The sequence below is a fragment of the Capsicum annuum genome, chromosome 9 (assembly GCF_002878395.1).
Source record: "Capsicum annuum cultivar UCD-10X-F1 chromosome 9, UCD10Xv1.1, whole genome shotgun sequence".
Lineage (NCBI taxonomy): Eukaryota > Viridiplantae > Streptophyta > Magnoliopsida > Solanales > Solanaceae > Capsicum > Capsicum annuum.
The window spans coordinates 196,192,105-196,205,778 of NC_061119.1; the positions used below are offsets into that span (position 1 = coordinate 196,192,105).

Here is a 13,674-nt window from a genome sequence, read left to right on the forward strand (position 1 = left end):
ATGGATAGCTTCTTTTAATGGCTTTCTAGATGTGTCTTTAACATGAACAAGATCAAGAAATCTCTCAATAAGCTTACCCTCCTTGTTGACATACCGCAAAACAGGCGTCATTTATTTCTTGTGAAAAACATCTTTAGACTCATCAACTAATATTCCAAAGTAATCCCTATTCAAATATTCAATAATTGTTTTTATTGTTTCTTGCACAAGAACTTATAATATCTTTTTGAATATCAAAAAAAGTCATGTTGCTATTTTTTGGATCTTTATCTAGTACAACATTTTTTACCTCTTCCTTTTTATCCACATACTAGTTTAAGAGATATAGAAAGTGACCTCTTATTTTAGAAGTAACACATTCACTGTGACATCAAAAAGGCAATCATTCTTTCAAAAGATATTTTATCACATCAATCGAAGCATTCAAGTGAAACCGATGTTCATCTTTAATTTTCTCGGATTGCTTGTCAAATTAGGCTAGAATAGATTATTTTTTATTCATTAAATCCAGCATCATCTTGAAACATCAATTATGAACACAACTCACTTCACCCATATATTTTTTAAGCCTCTCTAAATGTAATGATCCTTCATGTCATTTTTCATATTTATGATTGCCTTTCTCGTTTGAGCTTCTCCATAACTGCCCTAAGTTATTTATGACTTGCTGGGACTGATGATTCAGTTACCGGGCAATTCTTTTAGTTTTTAGAGTCAATTTCCTATTTTGAAGTCTTCGCTGGCTTCAAATAGCCACAGGGCGAAAACTTCAGCAAAATAATCTCGGATGCAAATTCCAACTATGCCAACAGACCTTAAATATCAATTTTAGTTTAAGTAGACCTTTGGTCCGGGTTCCAATGCATCTGAACTTATTCGACCTATTGGTTGGAAAGTTAAAAATTGGAAAGAATAAGTGTGGGACCCATATTTGGTCAAAACAACCTCAAATTAAAATTTTGACTTTGTCATCACATTCGAAACGTCGATTTTAGGCTAGGGAGACCCTTGGTTCAGGTTTCAAGGCTCCCAGACTTATTTTGGGCTATTGAGCAAATTTTATGAAAAGTGATAAAACTATAGGTGTGGGGTCCACTTTTTTCCTAAACGATCTTCGATGAAAGTTTTGATGATTTCAATGGATCTAAAATGTGGTTTACACTCTAGATTCACTATTGGATCATATTATTTGGATTCTGAATAAGTTTCGAGGGTCAAAATTTTATTTTTTAGTTTGTTGTCATCTGGTGCAACAACGATCGCAGCCAAGAGTGTAGCGATCGTGGGTAGCGTGATTGCAGCCCGTATGACTGCAATAGCGGCATCTCTTAAGTTGTAGGGGCTATATAAAGGTCCCAAGACGTGTTTGGGGCATTTCCCTTCACCCATTAGACGTAGAAACCCCAAAAAGAGTGTAATAACTCAAAATTGGTCATAGGGGGTGACTTAGGAGTTTAATTATGATCTTGTATCGCGGTTATCTTCAATATTAAAGTAAGAATTTCTTGAATTCATGCTTGAATTTCTTGGTTTGGATCCAAAACCCCAATTTAGCTTAGAGCTTGATATTAGCCCAAACTATGCTTAGTTTTCACTCGTTCTTTGTAGGTTATGATTCCTTATTCATGTGTGAACATTGGTTTGTTCTCGGAAACTCATTTTCCGTATGTGGAATCTACTTGAGGTTTTAGTGTCATTTTTTAATCCAAAGCACAATAATGCAAATATGGGTATCATTAGACTCGTGTTGATGAGTAGATTATGGTTTTGATAGTGTGATGGCATTTTGAGGATTGTAAAGTAAAGACGAGCATATGGTGCATGAAGTGAGGTTTGCAGTTTGGCCTTAAGGTAGGCTTCTGTCTACTTTTCTTCATAAATAATGTATGATATATGTTGCGTGTGAATATGAATGTTAGGCTTGATTATGACTAGGATAACTTGGCCTTTATATATTGATGTTTGGGGATTAGATGAGGGTTTTGGACTGGTAAGATGGCATGTTTATAATCCTTTTGTATCTTATTACCTTCTCTCTTTAGTTTAGATTAGTTATAGCATAGATATGATATAATGTTATGATTGGAATATGGTTTTAGCTTTTGAAGCATGATTTGTATGTTTAGCCTTATTGGGCTAGTATGGTAGTCTTAAAACCATAAGTTGGGTAGAGTTGACTTGAGTATCCTTGTTTCTAGTCGAAGTTGCTATCTTAGGCTTGAATATGACTTACTTGACATTTAGAAGATTAGCTAGATACCTTAGCCTAGTTTGGGGCATAGTATGCTTAATTATGAAAATTGTGGATTAGAAGTGGGATCATTCGGCCCACTTAGGCCTAAGCTTGTGTTAAGTCTTGTGGACTTAGTACGGATATTAGACATAAATGAGGCTAGAAAACCTTAGAATAAGGTTACTTAGTAACTTGGTAACTTGTATTGATGTTTCCGAATTGTGGCTTTCGAGTTATGGTTATGATACTCCTTGTGGAAATGATATTGGGCATTTAGAGATGATATTCCTCCTGGATACATTATGTAGCCTATAGAGAGGCTATTTCCTCTTAGACTTGATTATTGGCCTATAGAGATGCTATTTCCTTTTAGACTTGATGATTGGCCTATAGAGATGCTATTTTCTCTTAGACTTGATGATTGGGCTATAAAGTTACTATTTCCTTTAGTCATGATTTTGGACCTATAAAGACGATGTTCCTCTTGGATATGTAAATTGAGCTAGAGAAGTAATATTTATCGTAGTCATGATGTATGACCTATTGATATAAGATATTCTATAGATGATTACATGTCTATATATATTATGCCTCCTAGATGTGAGATGTCTATTGTGTGAGAGATGATTATATGTCTATCTATATTATGCCTCCTAGATGTGAGATGCCTGTTGAGTAAGAGATGATCACATGCTTATTGATATTGTGTATCCTATATGTGAGATATTAGAGATATGCCATGGCTTATAAATATGATTATTGATATGAGTCTCGAGTATGTGTATGGGTTTAAGGTCGTGATTAGGATGTTGTGATTATTTCGAAAAAATGAATGGGACAAGGGTCGTGTTATGCTATTGATCGAATAGGAACGATTTATCATTATAAATGATGTGATTATAGTTTATGAATATGTATATGTTTGTATACATATCTCTCTGATTAGATTTGGTACGTTCATGATTATTTACCATTATAAATAATGTGATTATAGCTTAAATGTGATCTTATGACTACTCTTCTTGTTAAACGGTTAAGTTATGTGGTAACTAGTTGTCTATTAAGGAACTATAACACTTGATGACTAGGAATCTAATGTATTAGTTAATGAATCTTACTTAGTTGAAACATGGTAGCTAGCGATGGTTAGTTAATGAATGGTGTCAGTTAAAAAAAGATGGTTAGGTGACAAGTAGTAAGGTATTGTCATGTAATTATTAACGGATATAGGATGATTAGTTGATAATAATGAATGGTGGATAAATGCAGTTTTGGTCTAGTGATGAACCTTGACTAGATGATAGATGTTGGCTAATTAATAAATAGTGGTTAGTTGCTATCTCGTAAGTAAGGATTGTGTGAAGGATAATGTTTAGGCTAATAACTAGAGGTTATGTGATGACTAGTGAACTAGTGATTCTATTATAATAAGTGTTGGTTAACTAATAACGAGTAATTGAGAAGTATTAACTAGATAGATATTCTCTGGTGATATGTGTATGTTTATGAGTATTTTAGTGTATCTTATTCGGTAATGGTAATTATGATGATATTGATATCGGGCAAGACCGGGGAATACTATTGTGATGATATTGATACCCGACAAGACCGGAAAATACTATTATAATAATATTGATGCCCTACAAGACCGGAGGATACTATTGTGATGATATTGATACCCGGCAAGGTCGGAGGATACTATTATGATGATATTGATACCCGATAAGACCAGAAGATACTATTGTGATGATATTGATACCTGACAAGGCTGGAGGATACTATTATGATGATATTAATACTCGACAAATCAGAGGATGTTGTTGTGATGATATTGACACCCAGCAAGGCCGGGGGATATATTGATGATATGTTGATACTCGGCAAGGCCGGAGGTTAATTACGATGATGATGGTCCTAATGAGGACAATTATGATGATTTGTGATATTATTTGTGTACTCTGCATTCATTCCTGCATGTGCATTGCCTATCATCAGTATACACTTATATTTATCAGCCGGTATGAGACGGTTGCATAGGTATGGTTGAAGAATATGCCTTGTGTTGTTGTATGGTGATTGGTCCTTCTGAGCCTAGGGCGATGGGGATACACATAGGCTCGACTAGGTATTTGGTTGTCTGCAATAGCCGGTTATTTGCATTGTTATTGATATTGTTATTATCATTATTATGGTTGCTTATGACAAATTGGTCATTGATCCGGTATCAAGATTTGAGGTATGTTTTTGGCCTCTCCTATCTTATGATTGCATTATTATGCACGATAATTTCATTTCTAGCCATATGGATTAGGAACCTCGAGTATGATAGTATTTAAATCTTGATAGTATTGTAATGAGGTCTTAAAATGAGAATATTATGATATAGGTTATGCTTTGAGATAACCTCATGTTCTTATATATATATATATATATATCAAGATATATGAAGCTATGTTACTACCGCATATCCCATCCTTCATTGTTCATATTGTATAGTCGTATCTTTGCCTTGCATATTACTCTATATATTTCTTTCTCTCTTTATTTATATATTGACCTGGGATATACGGTATAACATTGACGTATATTGAATGTAGCTGGAATAGGATAGTTCACCTGATACTTCCTTAGTCTTATTATGTTAGACTCTTGGACATGAATAAGATAGTTGTTCCTTATTATCTTATTAACTTGTCATATGATTTCTGAACTCTTGGGTGTAGTTTTCATTCCGTTTTTATGTTGTATATATCTGCTTTAACTTTGGAGCTCAGTTGAGAGTAGCCTACTGAGTACCATTCGTTTGGTACTCATACTACACTTCTGCAGCCTTAAGATCATAGTACGGGTTATCGTTGTTGATGTGTGCATCATGCGGAACAACCCTGGTTCAGAGACTTAGAGTGAACTCCTAACATTCGGAGCATTACTTATCTCTATCTCTTATGTATTAGACTAGTTTCTAAGTTGTATTCGGAGATAAGTTGTATCATTGTATTTCTCTTGATCTTTTACTTTTGTACTCTTTTTATATTAGAAGTTCTTGTATTAATACCACCAAGTTTTGGGATTCTTCTATATATTGATCTTTATTTCATATATTCCGTATTTTTTCCTTATATTATTGAGTAGTCTGTTGCTAGCCGTTCCGGCTTACGGGTTGGATTGCCTACTGATGGGTTATGGTAGGCGTCATCATGACCTGAGAAGTTGGATCGTGACACTAAGCCCGTGTTCCAATTTCGAAAATCTTTCATTGTGAAATAATAACTCACTTTTTTTCGTATCCTCCAAGCTCATTTTAAACAAGTAACAATATGAGCAATATGATGCACCTTTTTGAATGCTATATTCTAACCATTAAAAATACATAGGTAAAAAATATTTAGGATTAAAGTAACGTGGTATTCCTCCAAAATCTCTTACAGAAAATTCAAAATTTTCAGATTTACTTGGTTGACAAGTTTTTTTTGTATATAATGTCTTTTCATCCGATCACGTACATCTGGAGGATATTCTGAAATTAATTTTCTTTCTATAGGGTTTGCTTTAAGATTTAAATCACACACACTTTATCCGTATCCGATTCTTTGAGAAGATTGACAAGCAATGGAGAGCTCGACAAAGAAGAACTAGAAACTGGAGGAGTTTTAGGTTTGAAAAAATTCGTAATCATATTGACTCAACTTAAAGATCCTAAAAAAACACAAATTTTAAGGTGTCTAGTAACTAATAATATCTGAAAAAAAGAGGAGAAAGAGAGAAACTAAAATAGAACAAAGAAGAAGTTGAATTTTGGGGTTTTGAGTTAATGGGGAGAAACTCAAACATATAAAGTTTTCTTTTAATAACCAAGTTTTTTCTTCTTTTTTTGTTTTATATTATTTTGTTTTTTGTTTTTCTTATTTAAATATGTTATATTTTTTTAATAAAAACGTTGGGAAGCTAGAAAGACGCTAAAACTAGAAAGAGAAAAAATTGAGTAAAAGTTTAAAAAATCAAAAAGAAAAAAGTAGTTGTTGGTGGGATTCGAATTAGGGTTGTTCAAAATCAAACCATATCCGATAAGCCCACCGCAAAATTGACTTATTGGCTTATTGGTATTGGCTTATCGGATAAACGGTTGTGAAGGATTAAGATTTTATAATTAACGGCCTATTGGCATGGGAAGGATTACTTAATTTTCTTATCGGATAAACCATTAACCCGTTAAAAATTACCATATATACTTATACTTTTCTACCTATATATATAAAATACATATGATATTATATTATTATAAAATACAAACTCAAATCTATAAGTAATAACCTAAAGTCCATTACTAATTAACCCTAATATAATATTATAATTAAAGCGTAAAGTTGTAAACTATAAAGTGATATATCATTATATTGATTCAAAGCAAAAGCTCTGAATTAGCTTCTCTGAATCTTTCTTGCAATTTGATTTACTTTTTTTGGTAGGTTAAACAACAATTTTAGTCTCCATGTAGTAATACATTTCTAGTTAACATAATAAATTTTGCCAATAACACACCCACTGTAGTAGCTATTCACCGTGCTAGTAAAAGTGTCACGTTCCTAAATTTTTATATATGGTTACAGAAATAGAACAGTGACTACTCACTGTATTCTACATACAACTATTGGCTTTGAATGATTTGACAATTGACCTAAAATGCTCCCCTAAAGCTTCTCTAGAAAGAAATCATTGTAGTATAGTGGTGAGTATTCCTGCCTGGCACGAGGGTAAAGAAGTGTTCTATTTTGTAAGTTGTCTTTATTCAAGCAGGAATTGTGGAGGTCTGATACACCACCAGATTACCGTTCGATAATTATTTATCCATTACCGAATCAACCGATATCTTATTGATTGGCTAGTGGACTTGTATATTTTAAAATGAGAGAAGTATCTGTTACCCCCTGAACTTGTCAAGTTTTGTTCATGGTACACCTGAACTTTGACTTGTCCTAAGTGCCCCTCCTTGCCCGAACTTATTTTTTTAGTACGTCGCGTGGCCATTTTTGCTGATGTGGCAAAATGTTTGGGTTTCACACTCCATCACGCGCGTGATAGAGTGATTTTTCAGTCAAATCAGTCTTTTTAATGGTTAAAAAAATGAAAAAAAAATATTTTTCTTTATTTTTTTCAAAAAATTCAATTATCCCTCACTATTTATTATGGAGCCAATTTCAGTCAAATCAACCTTTTTAATGGTTAAAAAAATGGGAAGAAAAATTTCTTTAATTCTTTCAAAAAAAAAATCAATTATTCCTCTCACTATTTATTATCCCTCTTCCTCCATTACTTCCAATCTAAAAAAAATAATTCATCCATTTATTAATTTTGTAAAACTCCAGTTTATCTCTTAATTAGTTTATGAAATAAAACTTTCATCCATTTATTAATTTTGTAAAAAAGTCGTTTATTAATCTAAAAAAGAATTTCACCCGTTTATTAATTCAATCTAAAACTACAATTTTCATTTTTATGAAACACCTTCAATTTTGTAATCTTAATTATACATATCATATGAGTTATTGTAACTAAAGAAATGTACTAAATATCGAAGCAAATATTTTAAAAGATAATAACAAAACAAATACTAAAGAAAATAATACATATACTTATAATAAAAATAATGTAGTTATATTGATTATCGATTTTTAGTCCCTAACGATTTGGTTTTTGATTTAACCGATAAGAAAATACTCATAAAATGAAAAAAAACAGTAACTAACATGAAAAGAAACCGAATCTTAGTTGCAACCAAAATTCTCTCTCTCTCTCTCTCTCTCTATCTATCTATCTATCTATATATATATATATATATATATATATATATATATATATATATATATAAATGTATATATATAGAGAGAATGTAAAATAATAATTTAGCATAAACTTATTGGGTGATCGGTTTACCCAATAACCCAGTAAAAAAAATTAAAATCGAATCAATAACCCAATAATTTTTTTTTTATAAAATCATTAAAAAATCGTTAACCCTATAACGATAAATCAATAACATTTTTGTCGGTTTGATTTATGTACTTCCCTAACTTAAATTATAATTTCTTACTCCGTTAATTATACTAAGAAACGTATTTATGCATGTGAGTCTCCTCAAAATCCTAATTGAAACACTAATCGAAAACTACTATGAAACACTAACCGAAAAAAAATAATTTTATATTTTTAATACACACCAAAAAATATAATTTTTTAGATAATAGCTTACTTGATCGACGAAAATTCAACCATTCAGTATTTTGGAGTAGAGGAAAACTGAAAAATATATTTTTTTATAGGATAAATATAAGGGAAGTGGATGGTATTTATCCATGTGGATAGCCACATCAGTGTTTTTTTCCACGTGTCCGCTCGTGTATTACACGTTGTGGACTTTCAGCAAAAAAGGGTCACGCGACGTACTAAAAGGACAAGTTTGGAAGGGTACTTAGGACTAGTAAAAGTTCAGGTTTACCATGAATAAAACTAGACAAGTTCAAGGGGGTAATGTATACTTCTCTCTTTTAAAATCGATAATCGATAAGCCAAATCATTAAGTGTAATGGTCAATCCGATAAGCATTCCTAGTTCGAACCCACACCAAAGGCAAATAAGACTTTAACAATGATCCATCTACCACTAGGCCAAGCAACAGTTCTTGTTAATGGGTTCACACTATATAATTATAAAAACATATTCCGAATTTAGTATTATAAATATAGCATCTATGTAAAAGCCATTGGATCGTCCGAACCCCCCTAGGGTACTGTAACTCCGCCTCCAATTGAAAATGTAAATGATTTCTTTAAGAGAAAACACATAAAGACCCCGCTGATCTTGTCTGAGTTTTTTAAAAAGATACTTATACTTTACTTTCGATCTATTACCCTACGAATCTTACTTAAATCGTTGCAAATACATCATTTTTCACTAAATTCCAATCACAAGAAAGAGAGTGAATGCACGCACCAATCAGATGCTGTCACATGTTAAATAATTTAATTTCACATTTTATTTATATTTTTGAATAAATTTTTTTTATTTTATTTATCACCCCCCCACCCCCATCCAACATCTCCCTCCCCATCTCTCGTCCAACAGCTTTCCTCCACCCCACCCTCATTCAGTTGCTGATTTCTCTATTCTTCTTTCTCTTTGGATTTTAGTGTTAATTTTGTGGTTTAGTGATTCCAATTTCATGTTTATGTTACTCCCTCGATTTTATAATAAATGAATTATTGAATTTTGGCACACAGATTAAGAAAAAGAATCAAAGACATAAATTTAACATAATTTTTTATTTTTACCCTTTTTCATTTTGGCATCACTTCACTGCATGCATGTTTTTCCTCTACACATGTTTAGCTTATGGTGGTAAAATTTTTTGTCCATTCTAATTTTTAAAAATTTTAAATTGATACTCCAATAAATTTTTTTGGAGGTAAAATAACTTGAAAGTTTTCATTTCCCCGTAAATTTACTCTAAATTTATTCTATAAAAAAGTTTACCTTCAATATATTTTTTAACATGACTTTAATATCATTAGATCTAAATATTTCATTTGAGCATAACACACATGAGTGTTTTGACCTCAATGTTGAAGTAAATCACAATGTCGATGAATATTCAATTCTCAACTTGAATTTGAATCCCAATGAAGCCGATGATACACAATTTGATAGAAGATTGCAAGAACCGACGGAAGATTCAAACCTAAATCGTGGTAACTAATTGCTCGTTATGTGCATTTCTTTGAAAAAAGTTTTGAATTTATATGTAATTTTTTTGTTTGTTTAATAAACAGATTCAATTGAAGATTTGTCACAATCACAACAGAAGAAAAAAAATCTAAGCAATGAAACACGTGTTACAATATATGAAATTTTGCAACAAAAGTGTGTCAATGGTAAACTAAAAAAAAGAGTTACGAAAATAGTGGCATCACATTTTTCTACTTTCATTCAAACAATTCAACACATTTGGAGACTATCAAATTATTGTGAATGTGCTTCTAGTGGTGTATATGGAAGAAAAGTGAACAATTGTGGTCGAAAAAAATTGAGATGGATCATAATCGTTTTTGTGCAATTTTTTACGGAAGTGGACAACTCTACGATCATTATCTTCTTCCATGAATATGAGTACGACCACTTTGTTTAGGCGTTTGAAGTCGGGACATATACGAAGACATTCTAATGCCATAAAGCCTTATTTGAAAGAGGAAAATAAAATAAATCGATTGCAATTTTACATATCTATGCTTGATCGTTGTAGCATACCACATGATTCAATTTTTAGCAACATGTTCAATACAGTTCATATCAACGAGAAGTGATTTTATATGACCAAAAAAATGAAATGTATTATTTACTGCCTAATGAAGAAGATCCAATCCGCACTGTCAAGAGCAAAAATTTCATCGACAGAGTTATATTTTTAGTTGTTGTAGCTCGTCTTAGATTTGATGCACAAGGAGTAAAAATATTCTCCGATAAAATTAGATTGTTTCTTTTTGTTACACAAGAACGAACTAAAAGAGCTAGTGCAAATAGACTTGCGGACACTATGAAAACAATAACCTCGGTAACCAAAGAAATTTCACGATCATTCTTGATTAATAAAGTACTTCCTGCTATCAAGGCTAAATGGCCTAGCGAAGATTTAAATTCTACAATATTCATTCAACAAGATAATGCAAGAACGCACATTCAACCTAATGACGAGGAATTTTGTCGAGCAACGACACAAGATGGATTCGATATTCGCTTGATGTGTCAACCACCCAATTCTCCATATTTGAATGTCTTAGACCTTGGATTTTTCAGATCTACCCAGTCTCTACAACACAAGGAAAATTTTAAAAGTATTGATGATCTTGTTGCGGCTGTTATAAAATCATATGAAGATTTTTCAACAGAGAAGTCCAATTATATTTTTCTAACAACGCAGTCATGTATAATGGAGATCATGAAAGTAAAAGGTTCACATGATTACAAGATTCAACATCTTAGTAAAAGTAATTCAGCAAGGAATGGTCAGCTTCCAGTACAATTGAAATTTGATTCAAAATTAGTACAAAAAACTTTCGTTTATTTAGGTTAAATTTTGTTTCTGAAATTCTAAGTTCTTTTGTCGGTTGTTCTGCTATTTGGATGGTGGTTTAATTATTTAATTTACAAGAATTTTCTTAATTAATTATATTTAATTAGTTATTTTTAAATTTTCTTGTGAGCAAATTAAGCCATCTTAAATCAAGCATGTTTTGTGTTGGAGTTACAAGAAACAGAAGAACCGCCAATTACCCATCTGAGCTTGTCAGGTTTTATTCATGGTACACCCGAACTTTTACTAGTCCTAAGTACCCCCGAACTTGTTCTTTTAGTATGTCGTGCCACCCTTTTAGGCCCACTATCCACTGCGTATAATACATGTGCGGACACGTGGATAAAAACGCTGATGTGGCTGTCCACGTGGATAATACCATTCACTTCCCTTATATTTACCCTATATTAAAAAATAACCCATTTCTACCCTTAATTATCCGATTTCTCTCTAAAAAAAAATATATCTTTTAATTTTCCTCAACTCCAAAATAGTGAAAGGTATAATTTTCGTCGATCAAGTAAGCTATTATTTAAAATTTTATATTTTTTTTTGTGTTAAAGATATGAATTTTTTTTTTCGATTAGTGTTTCATAATATGAAAATATTTTTTTCCGATTAGTGTTTCATAGTAGTTTTCGATTAGTGTTTCGATTAGGATTTTGGAGGAGACTCACATGCACAAATACGTTTCTTATTATAATTAATAGATTAAGAAATTATAATTTAAGTTAGAGGTGTACAAAAATCGAACCTATAAAAATGTTATTGATTTATCGTTATTGGGTTAACGATTTTTTAATGATTTTGTAAAAAAATTATTGGGTTATTGATTCGATTTTAATTTTTTTATTAAGTTATTGGGTAAACCGATAACCCAATAAGATTATATTAATTTTATATATATATAAGTAGGATTTTTGTTGCAACTAAGATTCGATTTCTTTTCATGTTAGTTACTACTTTTTCTATTTTATGAGTATTTTCTTGTCGGTTAAATAAAAAATCAAATCGTTAGGGATTAAAAATCGATAACTAATATAACTACATTTATTATAAGTATGTGTCTTAGTTTCTTTAGAATTTGTTTTGTTAATATTATTTAAAATATCTGCTTCGATATTTAGTACATTTTTTTAGTTACAATAACTCATATGATATATATAATTAAGATTACAAAATTGAAGGAGTTTCATAGGAATGGAAACTGGAGTTTTAGATTTAATTTATAAACGGATGAATTTTTTTTTTTAGATTAATAAACAAAATTTTTACAAAATTAATAAACAGATAAAATTTTTATTTCATAAACTAATTAATAAAGTGGAGTTTTACAAAATTAATAAACGGATGATTTTTTTTTTAGATTAGAAGTAATAGAGGAAGAGGGATAATAAATAGGGAGAGGGATAATTGAATTTTTTGAAAAAATTAAAGGAAAATAGATTTTTTTTCATTTTTTTATCATTAAAAATGCTGATTTGGCATAAAAATACCTCTATCACGCGCGTGATGGAGGTTGAACTCAAACATTTTGCCACATCAGCGTAAAAGGGGCACGCGACATACTAAAAGAACAAGTTTGGGGGAAGGGGGTACTTAGGACTAGTCAAAGTTCAGGTGTACCATGAATAAAACGTGGCACGTTCAGGGGGTTAATCGATACTTCTTCTTTTTTTTCTTTGAAGAATTGATTGTGTTGAAAGGGTTAACTATTTCAAGAAATAAATGAAAGAGACCATTTTGTACAAATACACAATTGAATAAGCCAAAAAATTTTTTTAATGCAAAATACAAGAACATGAGGAGAATAATTATTCTAATAAAATTTGGGAAGATAAATTTTTAACATAATCCTTATTTCATCTTCAATATTGGTGTCTCAAATCATTTCAATTGAATCTTCAACCTTTTCAATGAACTCTTCAATGATAGTGTCTTGAACCGTTTCAACCGAGTGTTCCATAATCGTATCTTGAATTATTTCAACCGAATCTTCATTCATAATAGTATCATAAATTATTTCAACTGAGTCTTCAAAATTGAAATTCATACTCTAAATTTTTTTTTGGACTCTCTTTCAATTTTTTCCTTTGAAATCAATGAAGTAGAAACAGAATGAAAAATGAGATTATATGGAAGGGTGATGTTTCAATTAATGAAGGGAGTACTACACAACTTTTAATTAATGCTACAAGTGGAAATAGTTGTATCAGGTACTACAGGCAGTAGACTTTTAAATTAAATGGAGACATTTCAACTATTACTTCAAAGTTGGTCTCTTTTACCAAAAAAAAAAAAACTGACCTCTCACTTTTAA

General features: G+C 31.2%; 1 protein-coding gene across 1 annotated transcript; it reads left to right on the forward strand.

Annotated features, from left to right (window-relative positions):
- The first annotated feature begins 10,610 nt into the window (after positions 1-10,610).
- Positions 10,611-11,354, forward strand: LOC124887172. Its single transcript, XM_047396357.1, has one exon. The coding sequence runs from the start codon at positions 10,611-10,613 to the stop codon at positions 11,352-11,354; it is 744 nt and encodes a 247-aa protein (XP_047252313.1).
- Positions 11,355-13,674: the final 2,320 nt, after the last annotated feature.

Bases quoted from the DNA above. Each gene is read 5' to 3' on its own strand.
- LOC124887172 (XM_047396357.1), top strand. From the start codon at position 10,611: ATGTATTATTTACTGCCTAATGAAGAAGATCCAATCCGCACTGTCAAG.